This window comes from Osmerus eperlanus, chromosome 13 (assembly GCF_963692335.1).
Source record: "Osmerus eperlanus chromosome 13, fOsmEpe2.1, whole genome shotgun sequence".
Lineage (NCBI taxonomy): Eukaryota > Metazoa > Chordata > Actinopteri > Osmeriformes > Osmeridae > Osmerus > Osmerus eperlanus.
The window spans coordinates 7,015,087-7,037,604 of record NC_085030.1 but is presented as its reverse complement, the minus strand read 5'-3'; the positions used below and the strand labels follow the sequence as shown (position 1 = coordinate 7,037,604).

General features: G+C 44.7%; 3 protein-coding genes across 4 annotated transcripts in view; 1 reads left to right on the top strand and 2 right to left on the bottom strand.

The window, feature by feature from the left end:
• rab11fip5b (RAB11 family interacting protein 5b (class I)) overlaps positions 1–9,472 on the bottom strand; it is a 9,571-nt gene extending 99 nt beyond the window's left edge. The window contains exons 1-6 of one of the 2 annotated variants that reach the window (XM_062476713.1): positions 8,712–9,472; positions 6,177–6,706; positions 5,451–6,057; positions 2,463–4,943; positions 1,628–1,781; positions 1–1,499 (exon numbers count right to left, since the gene is read on the bottom strand). The exon at positions 1–1,499 is cut by the window's left edge and continues 99 nt beyond it. In XM_062476713.1, the coding sequence (XP_062332697.1) occupies positions 1,239–1,499; positions 1,628–1,781; positions 2,463–4,943; positions 5,451–6,057; positions 6,177–6,706; positions 8,712–9,091 (4,413 nt within the window). In that variant the 5' untranslated portion in view covers positions 9,092–9,472 and the 3' untranslated portion in view covers positions 1–1,238. The remainder of the gene's footprint in view (positions 1,500–1,627; positions 1,782–2,462; positions 4,944–5,450; positions 6,058–6,176; positions 6,707–8,711) is intronic. The other variant, XM_062476714.1, reaches the window with a different exon arrangement.
• Positions 9,473–10,819: 1,347 nt separating this feature from the next.
• On the bottom strand, positions 10,820–17,203 carry LOC134032963 (BEN domain-containing protein 4). The gene is made up of 6 exons (XM_062477039.1): positions 16,604–17,203; positions 13,587–14,177; positions 12,853–12,944; positions 12,646–12,672; positions 11,892–12,132; positions 10,820–11,683 (listed from the first exon to the last, which is right to left on the bottom strand). Exons 1-6 carry the CDS (start codon positions 17,097–17,099, stop codon positions 11,451–11,453), a joined length of 1,680 nt encoding a protein of 559 aa, XP_062333023.1. The 5' UTR covers positions 17,100–17,203; the 3' UTR covers positions 10,820–11,450.
• A 1,294-nt stretch (positions 17,204–18,497) lies between these two features.
• Positions 18,498–22,114, top strand: shisa3 (shisa family member 3). The gene is made up of 2 exons (XM_062477011.1): positions 18,498–19,271; positions 20,833–22,114. The coding sequence occupies exons 1-2, from the start codon at positions 19,001–19,003 to the stop codon at positions 21,435–21,437; spliced, it is 876 nt and encodes a 291-aa protein (XP_062332995.1). The 5' UTR covers positions 18,498–19,000; the 3' UTR covers positions 21,438–22,114.
• Positions 22,115–22,518: the final 404 nt, after the last annotated feature.

The following is a 22,518-nucleotide window of genomic DNA, read 5'->3' as shown; positions in this document are numbered from 1 at the left end:
ATAGCATGAAACAGTACAAGTAAGGTCATATGGAATAATATGACTGTAGCCTATATAAATTAATTCTCCACCACAAATATCTTGCTGAAAATGTTTTAATATTTTTCAGCACTTAGCCTACATAATCTTTTTAAGTGCAAAGTAGTAAATTCAAAAACATAAATAAAAAATAAATAAAAAGCAATACCGAAAAGTAAACAGGAAAGTATCTTTGACAATCAAATGTTAAATATAACTTGATTTTGGCTTATGAAGCAGTGGAAGCAGCTATTGTTGTCAGTATGATTGATCCATATCAATATGTAAAATCTTACTTTGTTTATTATCATCTGTTCACCAACCTTTTTAATGACTAGTTAGAAAATGTGAAACTTGGTTCTTTCAATTTAAACAAACTGATGCTCCGTGGAACTCCAAACTTTGCTTTGCAGTCAAGTGGTATTTCATGCCACAGAGTAACCAAACATGATACTGTCCTTACTACTGCCATATAGTTACTTCTATAGTTACTTCAATTTTTTCTGAACTTTGGAAGTGCCATACACAGCATATTTAAAAGTTGTAATTTAACATCAAGATTGTTCGTGGTACTTGTACGCTCATGAGATGGACTTATCAACATTCCTGGTGTTAAATGAACACTTTATCATTGGCTGTGTATGATTCATTACCGTTTAACTGATGTAATTAATTATTAAAGTTGCATTATTAAAAAAGAAGACAGTTATATTGCTCTATTGCTGATGAATGCAGTCTTAATCATTCTAATGCAGAACATTTGCCAAAAGCTGTGTAAGCTCACACTCCATAGCAAGTGAGTGTGGTTTCTGTATAGATTTTGTTTAGTTTTCATATTTTTGCATCCTCATCCTATCAAATTTGTATAATATGAAGCATGCATATCGGGTAATACTGTGTCTACATAAACCGGGCAGTATCAGCAGTGAAAAGACCTGGATGGGTTTTGAGATCACGTTGGTTTAGTTTAGTTGTGTTTGACTACACCTGCCCAAGAGCATTGCTTCCCAAATTCTGTTTATGCTCATCAATCCATCAGAAAAACTCCTGGACCTTTCATATGTGAGCTTTTACTGACTCAGCAAAACCTTCATCTTCACAGCTGGAAAACAATCACTGTAACCTAGGGAAAAAAATTACAGTCCAACATCTGAGAAACACTGCTCTAGAGTAAACTGATAATCGGAGCGCGTCAACACACCAACACACACACGCAGGTGTCACTTGTGTCTGGAGCGCACTTGGAGCAGTGTGGGAGTCTGCTCCATGATCTGCACCAACAGCCTGTCAATGTAGTCCTCCAGGTCGCGCACCTGGGCCTTCACCTTCTTCAGCTCGGCCTCACGTTTCTCCAACAATGCTCCCTGCTGTTGGGAAGCTGCCTGCTGCTTCTCCATGTCCATCTCTTGCTGCAGCAGAAGGGCGATCAACTCCATGTTGGTCAGGTGTTGGTACTGGGCAGAGTTGTCCACTAACGCCTCCTGCCAAGAGATAGAGGGAGAATGGGGGGATACACAAAGGCAGAGGTGGGTAGGAGGTTCATGAGATGTTATGACACATTGATGATACTTTCCCTTTTGAGCCGGAGTGGAGGTTCGGCATGTCCTACCTGAGCTTTCTCAGCCTGGGTTCCTGTCGGCTGGGCAGAGCGTCCTGGGTGGATGGTGGACTTGAGCTTCTCCAGGACCGAGCGGCCCTCTCTCTTCTCCTCTCTCTTCTCCCCCTGGCTGGTTGAGGTGGTCAGGGGTTTCACTGGATGGGGGCTAGAGAGGAACCAGGGTGGCAGCAAAGAAGAGTGTGAGGTTAAGGATCAATACTCATTGTAGTGCTGTATTAATGTGTGTTGCCAGGGCAACTAATATATTTCTTAGGGTATCCAATACTGACTCGTCAAAAAATACCGATATAAGGCTATAGACTGTACACTTAATAAAAGGTATATGTTTAGTTTATTTTCCGTACAATTCATGGAACATAATTTCATGCCACTGACAGAGTAAGGGAAGACATTTCCAGCTAGCTTTTAATAGCAGATGGTTGATAATGACAGCACTGATAATTATGGTAGCTGTGCCATTTACATGTAAACTTTGAATGCAACAGATGTACATGACGATAACAAAAACACAGATGATCGATGGTTAACATAAAAGAATGAAAGAATTTAAAACATGCAGGTATTGCAGTTTCCAACATAAGCAAGTGAAATTGGTTGGGAAGTTAAAGGAAACAGAGTATATCTTGTATAAACACAGATAAAATCCACTTTTTGTTTCAGCATTTGAGTATAAAAGCCAAATAATCAGTAAGGTAATCAGTAAGTTAGGTTAATGTACCCAAGATGGCTCCTACTGCGGGTTAGTTGACAACAATCTGGCAACCCACATGGGTATGGTCTAAAGAGGGGTTGAGTGGGTACACTCTGCAGAGCTGAAGTGTCTCACCTGCTCTCCTGATGGGGCAGGCTGCTAGCTGGTTGTGTCTCCTCAGGCAAAAGTGTGTGCCGTGCATCGACCTGGGACTGGGCAGTAGTGCAGGAGGAGGAGGAGTAGGGGGCCACAACCAGGGTGGCACTAGCTCCAGGATTGGGCCTCAGTGTGGGGGGATGCAAGATGGGGCAAGTGGCAAGGGTGAGGGGTATGTTAGCCTGGTCATTAGTGCCATCTGCCAGGGAAGGGGCGGAGGAGAGGTCCGAAGCACAGGGATTGGAGACATGCACAAAGGCACCAAGCCTTGACTTAGCAGGACTTTTCAATTTTGGAGCTACTTTGGCATGAAGGTCTTCAAAGCTTATTTCTCCCATTTGCTTTGAGGGAGAATGTCCTAGCTTAGTGTTTAGTTCATTGCAGTCGATCTGCTCTCTGTTTAGACCATTTACCCTGATGTTTATTTCTTTATCTGGAGACACTGGGGAGGAAAGAGAAGATCTTGTAGGTTGATATGAGAAGGGTCCTTCACTGCTTTCCATGATTTGTTGAACCAGAGAAGATGATTCATCAAAATCGTTCTTTCTTCCTCCTCCCCGAGGAGTTTTTGGACTGCCATTGCCATGGAGCTCACGTATCATCCCCTTAAGACTCTTCCGTGCGCTGACGACCTGTGGTGAAGACTCACTGCTTACAGGCTTGTATGGTGGATTGCCATTCCAATCAAGTGAAGACGGTGTTTCCTTAAAATCAATGCTTTCTTTAAGAAAGCCATTACTTGATTGAACCTCTTGTTTCAAATCACAAGTGCTTTCATCCTTCAGGACATCTATAGAGTCTGTGGACATACACATTGGTGTTCCCAGTTCGCAAGCTCCATAAAGACAGTTTTCTTGGCAAACAGCGGAAACTTTCAGTTGCTTACTAATCGGTGCATTCATTTCAAAGGCTGAGTTGATATCTGTGAGGCTAGGCCTTTTTAAAGTGAACCTATCCTCTGAAGTTGCCATCACCCCGTCGTGGTACAGGGCTAGAGGTGAATCAGCAGATGGTGGAGGTAAAATACCACCCAGACCTTTTAGAGAGTTGCCTATTTCAGATGGAGTAGAACCATCGGAATCAATAAAGCTAAAATCAGAATTACTAATGTTCTTATTCAGATCTTCCAAGGTTAGTGAGGGTGACTGGTTATTGTTTATAGATATGGGTTTATCTGGGTGAGTGGAAGAAGGCTCCACTTTTGGTTCTTGTATAGTACAAACAACATCATGTATCTGGATGTTTGATTTGGGAATTTTTGGGGATGACATGCTCAGTAGGTCAGCTACTGACATGTCGCCATCAAGAAGCATTTTAGGTCCAGCTAGATTTGTACTTTCAGAATGAGGAGCTTTTGAAATGGTCTGTTTTTTAACACCCTCGTCTGAATGTTTTACATCTGTCTCCTCATGGTTGACCATGACATCGGGTTCACAAAAATCTTGCTCAGTGAATATCCCCCTCCAGCTTTCGGCTTCATCTTCTAACGGTTCATATTTAAACTTGGTGAACTGGTCTTCATCCATAAACAGGGGAGGGGACATTGGCAGGTTTGCCTTGGGTTGGGAGTGATCAGTGTGAGACAGTGATGTCTCACTGCTGAGGTGAAGCTCTGTGGAGAGGCTAGGAGTATTTCGCTTGCGGTCTCCATCTCTAGCGTGCTGAAGGGAGGCAGCGCCGGTCTGAGACAAAAGGCAGGCCTCTTTGTGGACGGCAAGCTCTTGACCTCTATGTAACCAGCTTTCAGAATATATGTCATTAACTGCAGTTCTAATGGGTCTCCTTGGGGGCAATGGTGGAGGATCTTCTTCAGGCATCTCCATCTCCATCTCATCAATCGGCTGAATGGAGTGATTGTCCACAGGTGGAGTGCTTCTTCTTTGAGCTTGTGAAGGGGGCTTTGAAGAGTTCTGGGTAGGATTCAGCCGGCTAGAGGCAAAAGCATCGAATGACTCGTCCAGTTCACCACCACTTTCCGACATGGAACGAGGATTGAAGGGATTGGGAGGGTTGGATGAAGCTGCTTTTGGGAGCAAAGCAGGAAGGGACATCTGCCTGGCAACAGCCCTGGGACGCTCTCGCCTGATGGCGGCCATTTTTCTTTGCATGGCGTCATGTGTTGCAGGGCTGGGGATGTGGGGCCGAGAGGGCGAAGCTGTGGAATGACAGAGGGGTGAGGCGGTGGAGCGGCAAGCGAGAGGAGGGGACCTTTGTGTCTCTTCAGCTATGAGCTCCTCAAAAAAGGGGTTACACTGCATACGAGGCAGGAAGGGGTTGGAGGGGGAGACGGGTGTTGTGGGAGGGGAGGGGGTGAAGGGGTTGGTGGGATGACCACTGTCGGGTGAGGTGCGACCAGTGGAGCAGGCGGAGGGGGACGAGCACTGGGGAGGAATGGGGGAGCGAGGGGGGAGGGGAGGGGGTACATCTGAGCTGCTTTCTACCTTAGGAGAAACTTCCAGCCTGTGGAGGGAAGGCACAAGTAGTCCTCTTAGTTAATCCTGTGCCAGTTGACCATTTAATATATAGGGAACACAAACTGAAAATGGCCACCCAGAAGCTTGACAATAAGGTGGTTCAATATGGGAGATGTTTTGTCTGCAATACTGTATGTGACTACACTCACTGTTTTCAGAAAGCAGCTTTAACGGTATATTTTGACTTAGCAAAACCAAAACAACAATGGGATTGTGGAAATAGAAATAAAAAGCAATAAAAATACCCAAGCCTGGCTGTAAACTCACTGTCTGAAACGGTCGGTAGACAGCGTGGGGATGATGAGAGAGGAAAGTAAAATGGAGGATGATTTAATTCTCATTTCAAAATTATAGGGGGCAGCAAAGACACTGAACACAGGGAAACAAAGCCTTAAAGTAAATCGATGCCTAAGAAGCTCTGTAGGCGACAGAAACACAGCCCTGTGAAGCCCTGGAGACCCAGGGACACAGGACTGGCTTGACCCTCACTCACCTTGGCTTGTTCGGGGATTCCCCGGAGCCAAACCACCCCCTGAGTCTCCCCTCAGGAGCTGGCTGGCTCAGGTCTGATTTGGAAGGAAGCGAATCGCTCCTCCCTCCAGAGAACAAGGTCTTCCTCTGCTTCTTCCCTTTGTCTGCTGAGTCAGTGGCGGCGGTCAACAGAATGGGCGTCGCCGCCTGTACCGGTCGACCGGTCGTCCGGGCGCTCTGGACCAGGGCCACCTCAGCATCAGCCTCCTTGTCCTCCTCTTTCTGCTCCTTCTTCCCCTTGTCAAAGGACCAGCGTCGGCCCTCCCTTGGGGAGGCCTTGTCATCGCTTCGCTTTGTGAGGTTCTGCAGGGAGCGGGAGAGGGGGGAACACTTCTCCAGTAAGACCAGCTTGGAGGGGAGGGTGCCTGAGCTCCGCTGAGGAGTCACGGGCTCCGAGTAGACATGGCTGCCGTTGATGCACAGTGAAGATTGTGAGAGGGTCATGCCCTGGCCCTTCAGGGACTCTACAGCGGGGCATGGCCTAGGCAGGGGAGTGTTGATGTTACCGGCCTCATCGCTGAACGCTCGCTTGTGGGTCAGTATCTTTGGAGAGGTTTGTGACGTCAGCACTGTTGGAGGGGAAGTAAGTGGGTTGAGAATGTGAGGAAATTGACATACGAGATACATTTTTTTAAAACTGTGCTACTCTTTGTGTCACACACAAACATAGGAGGGATCTCTGACCCACCTTTCTTTGCTAGTTCCATTTCTCCATTCTGAGTGTCCTCCTTGAATTTGCTACGGTAGATCGGGGAGCTGGGGGGGTTTGCCAGTAGGTCCAGACATGGAGGGGGGCCGGGAGTGTCACTGGCCATGGATGACACGCTGTTCTCAGAGGCCAGCGAAGAGCACGACCTGGTGTCCGAAGACCTCCGCAGTCTTCCCTTGAAGAAATCCTTCATTTTACTCCTCTTCTCCTCCGTCACCACCTCTCCAACTCCAGGGTCCTCCTCACCGCCCCCCTCTCCAAAAGGCTGGCCCAGCCCCCCCGACAAGGCAGCGAAGCGCCCGGGAACGATGGCCGAGGATGACTCCACATCACCCCTCTTCCTACCAGTCACGCGGTCCTTGAGCTTGCCGAAGGCTGAGCGAGGCTTGTCCTTCATGGTGAGGTCGAACATGCTGGCGGTCATGTTGTTACGGGTGAACTGGGCCGTCACCTGGAGCTCCCCACGTTCCTTCTCCTTCCGCCCGGCCTTGGAGTTGAGTCTGAGCCACCTGGAGGCACATTGAGGGAAGACTGGGAGTAAACATCCAGACCCGGCGTTCACATGCCTTTTCCTTGTGTAAACACATTCAATACATACTTTCTCTGTAATAGTAGAGCTTTAAAAACCAAACAGAGAGCGAAAGTTAGATGTTTTGTCTGACCATACTGCCACAGAGAGAAAAACAAAGAAATCCCCCAAAGATCGTTTTCAGTGTTTTGTTTGGCAGCTGCTTGCAATATTACATAACTGAATAGTAGCCAGATAAATGGGGTGGGGGGGGCATCGTGATTTGACCATCATGTATACGTATGACCATAAACTATTTCTTAAGCGCTCTGAGGGGAGAACTAAATTGAATTCCGAAAAGGTCCTCTACTGGATAAAGAAGTTCTGAAGGCCGCACCTAGGAAATCCTCCCACTGCATCTGTTCTCTCACCCCTTGAAAAAGGACCAGAAACATGTGTTCTGGATCCAAAACAAATGTGTGCTATTCCATGTGAGTTCCTCTGCTCTTTGCTTGGGGAGAGGAGAGAGCAGAAGGCCCTCAATTAAAGCCAGCTGTGTGGTGTTGCCTTACTTGACTATGGAAATTGCCTGATACTACTGAAATGGTCCTTTGAATCCAACACATTCACCTGGGACTCAACACACTTGTAAGACACTTTTGTTTTGTAGATCCATCAGAAGTTTTACACAGGGTTATGAAGAGTCAATTAACATTAGGTGAATACACTGGAAGTGACTCATTTCAGACCATATGTATTATCACTTTTCAAGTTTTTGTGTTTTAATTTATGTATTTCTAGTATGTATTCACAGATACTGTTTTTAGGTCCATTCAGGTCCTTCATTTCTACTGGACATGATTCTCCTGTTGTGTAAAAAATTAAAATAGGATGTTTCATGCAGAAAGCTGCTTGTTGTTCTCAGACAAAATTGTACGGTAGCTGATTGGGCATGATGTGGCAAGATACTGTACAAGACCATTCATTTGGACTGAGTGGAATTTTCCTGTCTTCTCTGTCACACGTTCAGGTAGAGCAAATGCTTCTGCTAGGCTCCTGACTGGAACCAAGAAGAGAGACAGGGTTTGTCATGTAATGATGTATCTTCACTGGCTGCCTGTTCAATACAAAATTCTATGTAAGGTTTTATTACGTTTACAAGGTATTGCTTGGCACCCGATTACATTCCTGAGCTTATTTCTTTGTATGAGACCCATAGGCCATTAAGGTCTTCAAATAGTCTGCTTTTAATAGTCTGTTCCCAATTCCCCTTTGAAATCAAAGGGTGACGTGCCTGTTCAGTTGCAGCCCCACGGCACAGGAAAAAGTATTCTGTTCCATATCAGATTCTCTCCCACTTTATGTTTTTAAATCTTATCTTAAAACCCCCTTATTCTCCATAAACTATGTAAGCATAGCAAAGTTATCCTATCTCTGTATGTGTGTATGTGTCCTTTCAATAAATGTGCCTTTTGGTGCCTTATTTTACCTTGTACAGCACTTTGACAAATACTGGTTGTTCTTAAATGTGCTATAGAAATCATTTGACTGGACTTTGAAGTACTATCTCAAGGATAAGGTTCACAACGCGATAGCTGCATCGTTGATACTGAGGGGTTGAGAGCCAGAGCAGAGTGCTCTGTAATGATGACAAGGGAAAACAGGCCTTCATCTTACATCAAGCATGAGTTGCTCTTCATCTGAAGACGCTGACACTTGTAAACACTGAACATGACGTCATTCCCTGGATTTGTTGTGCGGTTGGCCATCCAGTGTTCAATGTGCAATTTGTGTCTGCTGAGGTTCTATCTTCTACATGAAGTTCAATCTTCCCTGATTGAAACTTCACTACTTCTAATCCCCCACAACCATAGCATCTCGTACCAGCGGCAACATCTGTCAATCATGGAACATATTTTTTGTTTTGACTTATGCAGACCACGTTAATATAATTAATTTGTCATTAAATGAATATACCCATAATGAATGATGTGAAATCAACCTACTCATCTCTAGGACACATTCCGTCATGAAATATCTTATCCAGAGGGATGATAGCTTGACCAAGAAACACATCAAGGCCGATCAGCACCCGGTGCATGACAGTAAGGACCAAGTCACCGCTCCCCGGAGGAAAGGAGCTCCGTCCCCCATGCTCCAAAATACCGGGGAGAAGTTCGAAACAGCATTCCTCATTCCATTCAGGCATTGCCGCCTTCTCGACCAAGCCGGTTGTGTACTTCTCCTTCCCTACCTGAATAATAGTATAAACATAACGACTCCCATGCTTGCCCTTCGTTCGCAATCCCTTTGCACGGAGGACAGTGACATTCACATGCGTGGGGACCCATCTCTGGTCATCGTCCAAATCTATAAGTGACATCATCTTGTACCACAATAGTGGAAGATCGTGATACGTAGAAGTCCTAAATATTCGCGATCAAAATGTTGTAGTCTTTCCCGATCTGTCAATTGCGCAATGAGTACAATGTCGTCGGCTCTCTCTGAGCCTGGGTGTACCGTTACTTGCTGCGTTTGCAAACAGACGCAGAACCTCTGCAGAATTTTCTCCAAAATCCACGCACTCCGTCTCCGTCTCAAGTGCGTCTCGAAGGTCTGTTCGAATAAGATCAGGGTATCTTGCGCATGAGGAACACGCATGCCATCCTTAAACCAGATTACTCGGTGGCTAATCAAGTTTAGCGTTGTGCTTGCTGTTACTGACTTGCTTGTTGGTCACTGCTTGTCGCATCAGTAGTTAACTATCCCAAAAACTCATTGTGCTGCTCACGACCCGCCCTCCCTGACGAGTTTACAGGCCCGCATTCTGAAGGATGGGTAGTCGACTGCAGAATTAAAGAGAAACACCCCTGAGCGGTGATCAGATATGTTCAAAATTTCATAAATGATTTCTTGATAGAAGTGCAAATTGTTTCATATGATCAAATAGATGCACGGTTTGTGCATATTGAAATAATACATTTTAACTGAGTATAGTTATGCATCCTTTTTGACCGTCTATCTATGTGGTCCCTAAATTGGTTGGTAGGGCGGGCCAGCCAGATGTAAATATTTCCAGGCAAAATCGTCCCAGGGCCTGGCGGTTAACAGAAGTATTTGTAGGCTAACTGTGAACAAGCCTCTAACAATAGGGATTCGCTATCTTGCGCAATCACTGTCAAATGGTTATGTAATAATATAAACAAACAAAATAAACTTATAAATAAAATCTGGTCATCGAGGACCTTACTTTAATGGCTGTTTGAGTGATTGAGACTCTAGGTGACCGTCAAAATCGTATAGCCTAAAATGTATTTGAACCAACGCGTGTTCGTGATAGTGAAGGAAAATCATTGAGGATCTGCAGCATCAGGTTCAAGATCAAAACCTAAATTTAAGCCCCAAACCAATAGGGTTGCCACCACTTTGGCCTTGAAGGTTTTACGTGTTTGCTGCAGAATTGCAGCTATGGAGCTTGGGGTGCCATCTACTGGAGGATAAATGCTTAGCCAATTTACACGTAGGCTACCACATCCCCAACCACATGTATTACAAAGTGAACTCAAATTAGGTTGTGTACAGTAGTTTTATTTTATCATAAATAAAAACACAACAATAACTTCTAGTTTCTCAGTAAAAATAACCTTGGATTGTTTCACAGTGTTGACACAGCCACTTTGAAAGTAAAATGTTTTTTTGTTGTTTGTTTTTACAAAATGTACAGCAGTCACGGGTTAAGTAATCTCACATCACATTCAAATAAGTATGCACAGAACAACAGAATCTCATCGATGAACTATCTGTGGCACTTTTCTACTTGGCTGAGGCATTTGAGATAGAAGCTTGTGTAAAGAGTACCTCACATACAAAGGACTACTGTTGTAACAGTAACAACCATCATACTTTAATTCCACACACTCAGTATTTAAAGTGTCCAACTTTCAGTTGCGTAATAGATTAAATACATAAAAAATGCAAAGCAAAGTTTAGAAACCATAACAAAAAATTGTGAAGATGCCAATTTTTCAATTATTGTTGTAACTACAGTATTCACAACAAGGCATTGCTTAGGTTAAACCCACATGGACAGCTGCAACCCAAACTTAATATTAAATGTACTTAGATTACATACTTGTATTGGTTTAATCAGATCGGATATTGGACACTAAGATACAGCACCAGTTGTATGTTTAGTCTGTAAAATAAAATGGCATATTTTAAAGGTCAAATATATAAAGTAATAATTTGTTTCACAAATACTGCACAAATACTGTATCTTTGGCAGATCAGGTAATGGAGTTCTTCGTCAGTCACGGCCTATAATTTAATATTGATTGTATGCATTTTCTACCCTTTACAATTGCCAATCAACAAATACTAGCACAGTATTCCAGTGTAATTGAGGTCTTATTCTTTAGCAATTAGACCACTATTCACAGGTAATGTCGTCATGTGTTAATCAGCACATCTACTGACATGTGTCCCCTGCCTTTCCTGTTGATGCTGATAACTTCACCAAAACGTGGAAAACGGAAGACTTGTTTCATTCTCCACAAGAGCTTCTCTCCATGTACCATATTTGATGCCCTTTCACAGTTACTCAAGATCGGCACAACAAAGTAAAACAAAAACAAATCCACATGTGGACTTTGTCCTCTGGAATGTTGCTTGTTCCTGTCCGTCAGAACCCGGGTGTCTGTGTTCCGGGGGCTGCAGCTCCACAGCTCCACCACGCTGCCCCCTCCTCAGTCTGCAAGGCCGTTCTGGGAGCCTTTGAGGAACAGTTCGTCCTGGGACAGGTGCCCGTCGTAACCCTCCATGTAGAGGCTGCTGGTGCTGCTGCCGCTGCTGCCCAGGAAGGTGCCGACCGCCCGGCCCTGGCGCGCGTGGCCCACCGCATCACTGAACACCTTGTTGATCTGCTCCTCGGAAGGCATCCACCAGTCAGGGTTGGAAGCACAGTGCATTCGGATGAACTCTGAAGAGGAGAAGGTTATTTTGTGGTCGTTATGTACTTTAAAGACTAAGGGGACCAACAGACTGACAGACTGATTGACAGACAAACACCCAAACGGACAGCCAGACACGCATCCAGAAACACAGACAGCCCCCCAAAGAACAGCCCCCCCCCCAAAAAAAACAGACACACAGACACACACAGAGACAGACCTGCTGATAGGTCGTACCTCTGAGGCAGGTGACCTTGATGGGGTTTAGGGGTCGTCTCTCCGGGCCGGGCTCTCCCGAGTGGACTGAGCGCTTCCTCTTGCCCAGGCCGCAGGAGTACTTGAGCTCGTCCGTGGTGAAGACAAAGCGGATCAGGTAACGCAGCAGGCGCCGCCCGTCCTTCTTGGAGGAGTTGACTGCTTCGTCCCACTGCTTGTTGGTGATGAACAGTGGGTAGTTTCCCAGGAGCTGCTTACTGCCCTGAGGACAACAGGGGTACATTAAGAAGATGCAGTACGTCAAAGAAAGAAGAGGGGGCTTGGACCTGAGGACTATGAAGTGGGTAAGCTTTTATCCAGAGCTACATACCGACAGGGATTTGAGCGTGCAATCTCTGGATTTTTAGCCAGATAAATACTGCATATCAATTGTGATATTGTTAAGGATTATCTGTAGGATTTGTTTAGTCTAACATGTTGTACCATGGTTATTTACTTGCTATGTGTCTAATGATGTCTTATGTACTATGGACCCTGATATTGTTGCCTCTGTGTTACAAAGTAGTTGTGTTGGCTAGTTCACACATTTACATTTTTCTTTACAGGTGTCATCATTATGCAATACGGTTTCAAAGTGATACTCTCACAAAGATCAACAATTCTCAGATCATTTATAGGACATCATTTGAATGGTAGTTTCACATTTTGTGCCACTACTTTCAGTTTGTTTATATGCTGCTAATTGAGTCATGCAAATTTCACAAATTTCACAAACCTCAAAGATTGTTTTCTGTTCTTCTTCCTGTAGAGATAGAAGACTCTTTAGATGTACACATGTACACTGCTGTCCTGATTTTTGATTTATAGAATGATGTATGTCTTATATACTGTAGCATTATAATATTTAACCAATAACATATTTGCTTCTCCAGAAGTATGCTCCAAGGAATATAAGTACTATTGCATACATGTTGTTCCTCACCTCTGTTAACTGCTCTTCTGGCATGGGTTGCACCAGTTGGTTGTGGAACTGGAGAACACTCTTGAAAAAGTCAAGAACATTCTGACAGGGAGCTGCACAGAAATTGAAGCCAATATGATCAATGATGGTTACACAACCCCATTTCTCCGAGACCCATTGAGAAGGTAGTTCCAAACGCTGGGGGGAGATGCTTGTTCTTGTACGTGTGAGGTACTTAGTGTGCACTTGCATGCTGGAATAATAATAACTCATACTGACGTTGCTCGTACTGCTAGTTCACTGAGTCATTCTGTGCTCTACACTAATATTCAATAAGTATAACTGTATATTCCAGTAGGACACCTCTGTTAAGACTCCCAATGGAGAGACAGCAGTCTTACTGCTAATTAGGTCTCGGCGACACAGGGGACTTGTGAAAGCTGAGGAGAGAGCAGGTTGGGTAATGAGAACGACTGTCAGATTATTCAGTTAAGTTTTGCCCAGATCCTTGAGGGTGTCAGGCTGAGAGTCTGAGTGAGGGGGTCTGAAGCTGTGTGTAGGACTGATACAGAGATACAACAACACACACATAAAGGACTTAAGAAGGATTTTTCATGCTTTCTATGCATAACTGATCAAACAACGGGATTTACAATTAACCTTCCAAAAATTACCTTGTTTTTATCCATGACTAGGAGTAGGGGGGTTTGCACTGTGAACTAGGACAACCCATAATGGTCCAGTGACTGCGGTACCTGGTATGTGCTCCAGCTTGTTCCTCAGCTCCTCGTTCTCCTGCTGCAGACTCAGCACCTCCTGCTCCAGCTCCAGGCAGCGGGGGCAGCAGCTCTCCTCCTCCTCCTCCTCTTCCTCCTCAGGCAAGGTGGACGAAGGGTGGCCGTATGACTCCGAAGGAGCCGGGGAGCTCCAGCCCCCCGGGTTGTGACCCGGAGACACCCCAGATACGGGCTCCGCCACTGGGCACGGCTCATCCTCTAGGCCTCCTGGGACAGTTTGCTGGGGCCCACAGAGCAGGTAGTTCTGCAGGGAGTCTGTGAAGATGCGGAGGAAGGCGGAGGTTTGCTGCTGGTTCCACTGGCTTCGCTGGGCCTCCTCATCTGGGTTGGTGATGGAGGTGCTCTCCTCAGGTCTGGTCTTCTCCAGCGGGGGGTAGTGGCCTCCACCCTGCCCCCCCACCGGCCTGCTCTCCCCTCCAGGTCCCGGCTGACAGGACTCCTCCTGCTTTATGTGGGCAGGCAGAAGGGAGGGCTCCAGGAGGCGGCCATTGAGAAGACTAAGAACTCTGCTACACTGCTGGGCAAAGGCATCCAGAATCAGACGGTTCTCTATGTGGGGAGAGGAGACAAAACAAGCAGCGAAGTTGTTTAACTGTTTGCAATGATGATAAAAATAAAGCTTTGGTTTATACCAGCAGTATAAGTGTATTCTTTCAAAAATGTTGTTTTGAATAGCAAAATATGCTAGATTGCAAGGACTATTTTAAAAAACAATTTGAGGCAAATGTTTCCCTTAAACTTTCTTAACTGCCTCTGTATCAAGTGAGGCATGGATCTCAGTATGACAATCAAGCATGCAATTTAAACTAGATTTGTCATCCTTGTGACATTAGAATTATGTTCATCCCCTCAATAAAACATGTGTTATATTGTAATATTGTGGTCCCTAGACAGTGTGCTGCTGGTAGTGCACTGAGGTGTAGGCGAGAACACACAGTCAACAATATGTGTGTTTTAGTGGCAGTGTTATGAGTGTGGTTTCTGCATCACTGCTCAAGACTTCCTGTCCACATAACACTATTCTTTTCTTTTTCTGACTTCCGTTTTCTTTCATTGTACTTCCCTCTTTGCTGCCATTTAATCTCTGCCTCTTATAGAATGAGCTCCACCAAAGGAAACATGCACATTTTGGTCAGATGACCAAACCCCAGTAAATATCGAAAAAACAAGAAAACACAGAAATGACCAAAACAACCAAAAGAAACACCCAACTCAACACCCCTTCTCCCTGCAGTCTGAACACACGTCAATGTGATGAGCTGGCACATCTCAGCACCTGCGATGACATGTCAGCCCCCCTGGCCCCAGCAGACGAGCCAGGTGATTATGAGCTCAGACAGCCACGCCACCCCTGCAACTGGGCGGGCCCTGTTCCTCCTGCAGCCGCTCAGACGTGTCTATCGGCCCGGCGCAGATGTGTCGCATTTATTAATATGCGCGCCGTCTCTGTTTACCTGACGAGATGTATCGGATATCATTCTCATCCTCCCTCCCTCCCCCTCCCCCTCCAATCCTCCCTCTCTCTCGTTCTCTCTCCTCGCTCTCACTGGTTCTGTGAGATGAGAGCCTCGTAAAATTTCATTAAACACAACATGCTCTGCAGAGGAGAAATTTATGAGTCCCATTTATTTTAATCACAACTCTTTGGGAAAGCTTTTAAATGCAATTTGCTTTATTGCACGCTGATCTCCAAGCGCCGTCCTTGGGTCCCCACTGTTCTCTGGGCTGCTTGAGGGAAACAAAGGAGACACACTTGTGTTTGTTGCCCCCGAGGAAAGATGCCGTGATCTCTGATGTTATCATCAAACAACATGAATAATTGTCACAGAGTTGATTTCACAGCATGTGAAACACCTCAGGAAAGACACAAACATGGGTGTCGTGTGGTGATCGTAGATATTGGAGTGGATTTCACGAGGGACATGTCCCTCTCACATTTGGACATATCTGATGTGTCCCTCTTACTTTTCCAATCACATTCATGTCATGTGATCAGGAAGGTAACAGGTTGTGCTTGTATGCCTCCCTCACCCCACCAACAGAAGCTGCTGGCCAGGTCACGTGATGTACACGGCATGTTAGGGTCTCATGATGAAGGCAAACAGGTCTGCTATATCTATATGTGTTTTGAGGAATTGAGACGGTATACCCACAGCCCTATCCTATACTCTTTATCCTATACCCTCTATCATAATAGTGTGGTGTCGATTGTGATGTAGATTTCCTATGGAAGAGCTGCGTTTTTACATACTCTAGCATGGCTTCCCTTCACTGCTACAGTACATAAGATAAGGAGATATCATATCTCTGGGAAAGCTGTTTAGTTTAGCACCACAGGGTGTAGGTTTGATGGGATTGAAGCACTGTCCTGAAATACAGACTTAATCTGTGAAATTATGCAATGCTGTATTGAAATGATGAAGTTGTTGCACTGTCTTGTAAAATGAAGGCTGTTCCTTGGCACTAATCACTGTTATAAATATGCACTTTTTGTCTTTGATAATATGCTGCACTTACCCTAAACATGATTTGTACATGGTTTGGGATGAAACAAATGCTAATGAATTAATGTTAATGTATGTAAATGTGGATTAATTCCTTTCAAGTTCCATTGTATCAGATTGTGAGAAATGCATTACTCATCCAGAATCCGTGCACTACACACATGCATACAAAAGCCCAATACATCTCATTGAAATATCTAAAGGAGAGACAGAGAAGATTTGACAGGTGTCCCTTAATCGGAGAACCTGATGTTTTCACTACATAAGTCTCTATATTTAGACAATTAAGTCTATAATTAGATGTCGTAAGTAATGTTTGGTGTACCAAACATTGAAATTGAAATACATTTACACACAAATTGCAAACCGGGCCTTAAGAATGGATAAAAATAAAATAAAATTGTCTACTTGGTTTTGCCTTTCCCTACTTTCTGTTAAATAAACTGCGCTCTAGATAACTTTGAAACCTACCAGAGCTGATCCCATAAGTGCAATCCGGAGACTGATGCTTCAGTGTCGCTCTTCCAGGTGAATATATGGGGTCTTGGCGCAGCGCCGTACTGCTGGCGACCCGCCGCTGGCTGCCAAACGATACTGTTGCTACACTTCCCACTGTTGCTGATGTGGATGTCGCGACCCTGCTACTTGGTCTGTTTTCGCAGGGGAACCGATGTTGCTGCTGCTGCGGTGTTGCGTGATGCTGCTGGCCGCTACTGGTGCTTACGGAGGTTTGGTGGACCTGCACGCGCTGCTGATAGGGATGGTGGTGACTGAGGTGATAGTTGTAGTGATGCCCGCCACCGTCACCAAATAGCTGCATATCCACCATTGTGGGTCTGTCAAACCGCGCCTTTACCATCGATCGCTTGTTCGGAAAGGTTTTTAGAGAGCTGTGAGGACCCCGCTGCTGCCGGCACATTTTTGGGGCGCTGAGTCCTTCGTCTGCCGGTTGCATTTCCTCGTCCATCACGGCAAGTGTCAACGTGTTCGGTGACTCGTGGTGACTCCTGTCACGTCCTTATGTGACAGGCAGGTGATGATGACTGGTTCTTTTTTCGTCACTGTCTCGCTGTCTGGCTCCGTTTGCCTCTGAGGGTGGGCTAATTTACTGACAAGCCACAGCTCCAATCCCCAGACGGGGGCGCAGCCTTTAAGTGATTCTGCCAAGAGGGAAATGCAGGCGGGACCTGCAAACCCACTGTCTGCACGCACCGTACATCCACAGACATCCACTGGGTTCAATAGCTGGCGTAAAGATTGGGTACATAAGCTTCATACTGGAATTCTACGGCTGGATCGAGTGGCCATTTTGCCTCAGAGGACAAGTCAGGGAACAGAGTTTATCACGATAATCTCATGATGGTCTATCAATTTAGACTGTCTAAAATTATAAATGATAAAAACGAGCAAACATTCAAAATATGTACTCAAAAGAGTGGGCTATTAACCTACAATCTCAATGATGTACATCAACTTACTATAGCTAAGCAATGAGTCTATAAATCATTGTGATTCTGGTGTGCTAAATCAAACTCTTGATTATTTGTAGTAATTTAGTCCTTTGGTATTGCCAAGACACAAAAAAATCGACATTGTTGATGGTTTAAAGAGGGACCAGAATGAAACCAGGTCATTAATTTAAAAAAGGCTCCTCAATCCTGCTCAGATCAAATACAAATGTACAAATTGTCATGAAAAAAATTGCATAATAACTGAAAATAAAAATTATGTATTGTTTAGGATCAGTGAGACTGCCGAGACTACTGTATTCTGTAATGTCACATAAATCTGCTTGGCGTTTTCAGTAATGCTCACAAAGGCAGTAAAAGTTTTCTCAGCCACAAGGGGGCGACATATCAATGTAAATTCAGCTACACCTTCACGTCAGGGCAAATATCTCAATTTATGTTTAACCCATTGCATCACCTTTTTGAGCAAGGTAGGCTAGCATTTAAATAAATAATGGTTTGGATATTCATGTGAAAGAATGCACGTTGTTATATTTTTAGTTACACTTATATTTTTAGATAAACTAAATGAAAAGATATGGCAACTAAAACATTCACAAATGTAACGTAGGCAATGTAAACTATTTAGAAAGTTGTAAAGATGTTTCAAGCTGCTCTTTTTCCATTCTTCATGAGCCTCATTTAACACATATGACCTGTTCCATCTTTACTAACTGCGCACTGAGTAATGTAATCAAATCAAACCGACGTGTCTGGCCACTCATAGCCCACTGAAGACATCACTTGGCATAGCACGGAGGGGCTTCAAAGTGCCCACTCCACTGAAAGCTTACATGAATGCGCACGTCCAGCGCATAGATTTGCGTGCGCGCCGACAAGGTTGGTCACAAAAAGCAACAGATTTCAAATGAGGTTGGACACCACAGTATGTTGGCCAACCACGCGAACGTCTTCACAAAGTTAAACAACTTTAAGGATTACGATCTCTAAACTTTCTCCTTGTTTCCAAAAAAGGATAGTTGTCTGTTTTTACGAAAAGTGCTTCATCTGCTACGCTATTTTGGTATGCATGCACGATGATGACATTTTGACAGGAGAGCGAACCTTTATTTATCTAGACAACCGTGAGAGTTCAATTTAGGTCTCTATTACACCTGTCATTTGCCTTTGGAATCGACTCTGGAGATTTTAACAGGATAAAAACTAACATGACAAGGACTCTGGCATGGTTGAATTACAACTAAACCAAAGAAGAGAACTAAACCAAAAACATTTGAAGATTTGATCGTGGATTTCTTTCAAACAATACACATTATGCATGTTTTTTGAATGAAAACTTGAAACAATAGTTGTTAGGGAATAGTCTATAAAATACAGGCTTTTCACTCTCGTCGCCGGGATGGTGCGCCTCTTGAACTGCCTATTGCTGGGGTATCTGACCTGGAATCTACGGATATCAGACGCACAAGGGGAGTACTGCCATGGCTGGTTGGACAGCAATGGGAATTACCACGAGGGCTTTCAGTGTCCGGAGGACTTTGATACCATGGACGCCACTGTGTGCTGCGGGTCCTGCTCCCTGCGGTACTGCTGCGCGGCCGTGGACGCACGGCTGGACCAAGGAAGCTGCACCAATGATAGAGAGTTGGAGAACACGGAGTTTGCAGCCCGTAAGTTAGGCTGCCCTAGGCGAGTTGTCGCAGAAATCATTGACAATATAAAAAGTATAATAAGTGTGTTAAGTGTCTAAATCAGGTCTTTGAATAACCGACGGTATGTAACTTAGTAGGCTATTGCCTACTCAAAGTTTTTGTTACAAGGCTGAATGGCTATCCATAGTCAAGAAATGACCATGGTCAACCAAAACGTATTTACCACAAATTCAAAATATAGAAAAAGTTATGCCAAATATGCATTTTAATCCAGTTTATTTTCAAAATAAAAGTTATTGAAGTTTTATATAAGACAACAAATGTGGGCCTACACTGTAAAACCTGAAAAGTTGTTTACTGGAAACGGTTCGATAACATTTCTAGAGGCATTTGAACTCGATCAATGAATTCCAGTTCTTCAATTCAAATGGTTCAAGGCAGGTAATTTCATCAAAACATTTTCGTAAACGTAACTTTTCAGTTTTTACAATAGTAGGTTATTCATCAGGTTATAAACAGGGTTTTAAACTTTTATCAATAAATATAAGTCGCCAGTTTGGTTCAGGCAGATTCATTACTTTATTAACCACACTGGATGCATGACTGCGCCTCTTGATTTACACCGAACACAACTTCCAAAAGAAGCTCGATTGCATGCATGGGGCACCTGTTTTTTCTTGGCGTGGGCTTTATTTGACCGCGGGTTAGGTAGATTGTTATCGGCACAGAAAAAAAGAAACGAGAAGTGGGCATGCGATATACCCGGAGACCGTCACCCTACATTCCTGAAGTTACATGATACTATCGGTAACCACGTTTATAAGCTGTAAAGAGGAAATACATAGGTGAGGAGTTGGGAGCAAATCTAGTAAGAAATTTGAAATTACACCGTTAAACACATTGACAAATGGTAGAAATGCCCTATAGAAATGTAGGGTTAATTTGATTTGACTCTAAAATCAGTGATGCATAAACTTTCTACCGTAAACCAATTAACATACAAATTAAAAGTCATAAAAAAGTATGCTGTAAAAATAAGCGGACTGCTATAGGCCTACTAGTTTATGTTGTGATGTCAATGTAATAGGGTGAAGGTTTTATTTCTCAGTTTGCGTTCAGCTTGCTCTTAAACCTGACCTGACAGTGTCAGTACAATTTCCTAATCTTTTTCTAGTGAAAATAAATAAACGTATAATTTCCTCCCCAGGCGCCAATTGACTTGTAATCTGAGTTTTCAATCTACATTGTGAGTTTTTTTCCCCAGACATGAAAGCCTCTGTTCAGTTTGGTCTCAAGGCAGCATGCAAATAGACAGGTCCTTATTTCAGTTGAATGTGAACATGTACTTTCCCATGTCAGATTTCTAAACTGAATTGTTGGTTCTAAAAATGCAATGTCCACCCTGGAGAAAAACATGCATCTGTCTACAGTAATATATGATGGGGAAAATTACATATAAAGAGAAATATGTGGAAAAAGCCTATATTTATTCGATTACAATTCCCTTCCAACTGAATTATAACTTCAAGACAATAAAGATTGTGACTGACTCCACACTGCCTCTGCCTCCCCCCTTCAGAGCCCATCTACGTGCCCTTCCTCATGGTGGGCTCCATCTTCGTGGCCTTCGTGGTGGTGGGCTCCCTGGTGGCCGTCTACTGCTGCACCTGCCTGCGGCCCAAGCAGCCCACCCAGCAGCCCATCCGCTTCTCCCTCCGCAGCTGTCAGGGAGAGACCATCCCCATGATCCTCACCACCGCGCCCCCCAGCCTGCGCACCCCCTCGCGCCAGTCCAGCACCGCCACCACCAGCTCCAGCTCCGCCGGGGGCGGCGGCTCCCTGCGACGCTACTCCCTGGGGGGCCAAGGACAGGGGCAAGGCCAGAGCCAGCAACATGGGTGCCTGGTGTCTGCCACAATCTCCAACTCCACCCCTCAGCCACTACCTCCACCCCCGCCCCCTCCGTACACCTCCCCTCCAGGGTGCATGGTGGCGGGAAGCATCCAGCACCCACACCCCTCCAGCCATTCTCACCCCCACACCCAGCTCCAGCTCCACCAGGCCCCCATGCACACACACCCCTCCCAGGGCACGGGCTTCCTCCTACCACAGCAGTACTTCTTCCCCTTGCAGTCGGAGCCCTTCTCCGGGGCCAAGGGTTTTGCAGACTTTGGCCAGAGCTGACCAGGCCGTCCCAGCCGGGAGCCAGGTGGATTACAGGGCCTCTCTGTGGGCAAGCGGTGCAGATACACGGCCTCTGGCTGGACGGACTGTCCTGATGCTCTCTAGGCTGCTCAGCTGACACAGGGCTGTGGGACAGCCAGGACTTCTGTACCTAGAAATTCTAGTCTTGCTAAATCCCAGGAGAGTACGGAAAAAACACAGTAAGATGGACAACAGCCATATTGGTCATTTTTTTTTATTGTATGCACTTTTATATGCATTTATATCATGAACAAGATTTGTGTCTTCACTTAATTCTTATGTATTTTGGATAGATAGATGGTGATAAATTTCACTACCTACTATTTCTAGGCCATGATACAAATGAAATTCAGTTGATTTGCCTAACTGGGACCAACCGTAATGGCTGTTTGGACGGTTTTCTTGGAAACAGTTGTGTATATTTGGATAGAAGCACAGAGACATTCAAAACCAGGGAAATCAACAGTTATATTTGACAATCGAAGGACTCTCTGAAAGAGGGTTAAGGCAGGTAAACAAAGTATTTGTATTTGTAGTAACTGTACTGTATGTATTGGCATAGAACAGTATACTGGGCGAATGAAGTATTTCTAGACCTGGAGCGTCTGTTGTTTTCCTATTATGCTACAAAATAAATTCATTTCAGTAAACACCGACCCAGATGAGTCTATTTAGTGCTGAAAACAGACTCGCCATGACGATTACAATGATAACTGCTTCTCTTAATGCAATTCCGAATGTATAAACATAAAATATATTTGTGTTTTTCCAAAGAGAGGAATCAGCCACCCATCCCCCCCAAAGCTCGAGCTGAAGTGCTCGAGCTTTCCCCTACCTGTCGCTCCGTCTTGCGCCAGACTTCACAGTAGGAATGTGGCACTGAGATCAGTCATTGTCAATGCTCAATGAGCATGTCATGGTCGCAGTGTTAAAAACAACTGGTCCTAGAAACAGAGAGGAGTTTTGGGTTGCACCAACAAGTATGGCAAGACTCCACAAAGACGTCTCTGTTCCACAGTCATTTAAGTGTGAAATAGACTTGGCAGGCAGTGTCCCGTGA

Excerpts from the sequence above, each read along its gene's own strand:
- LOC134032963 (XM_062477039.1), bottom strand. The coding sequence starts at position 17,099 with ATGGACGAGGAAATGCAACCGGCAGACGAAGGACTCAGCGCCCCAAAA. Across the intron at positions 12,945-13,586 it reads CAAGCTGGAGCACATACCAG|CTCCCTGTCAGAATGTTCTT; the intron begins GTACCGCAGTCA and ends ATTTCTGTGCAG. Across the intron at positions 12,673-12,852 it reads CAGAAGAGCAGTTAACAGAG|GAAGAAGAACAGAAAACAAT; the intron begins GTGAGGAACAAC and ends CTATCTCTACAG.
- shisa3 (XM_062477011.1), top strand. The coding sequence starts at position 19,001 with ATGGTGCGCCTCTTGAACTGCCTATTGCTGGGGTATCTGACCTGGAAT. Across the intron at positions 19,272-20,832 it reads GAACACGGAGTTTGCAGCCC|AGCCCATCTACGTGCCCTTC; the intron begins GTAAGTTAGGCT and ends TCCCCCCTTCAG.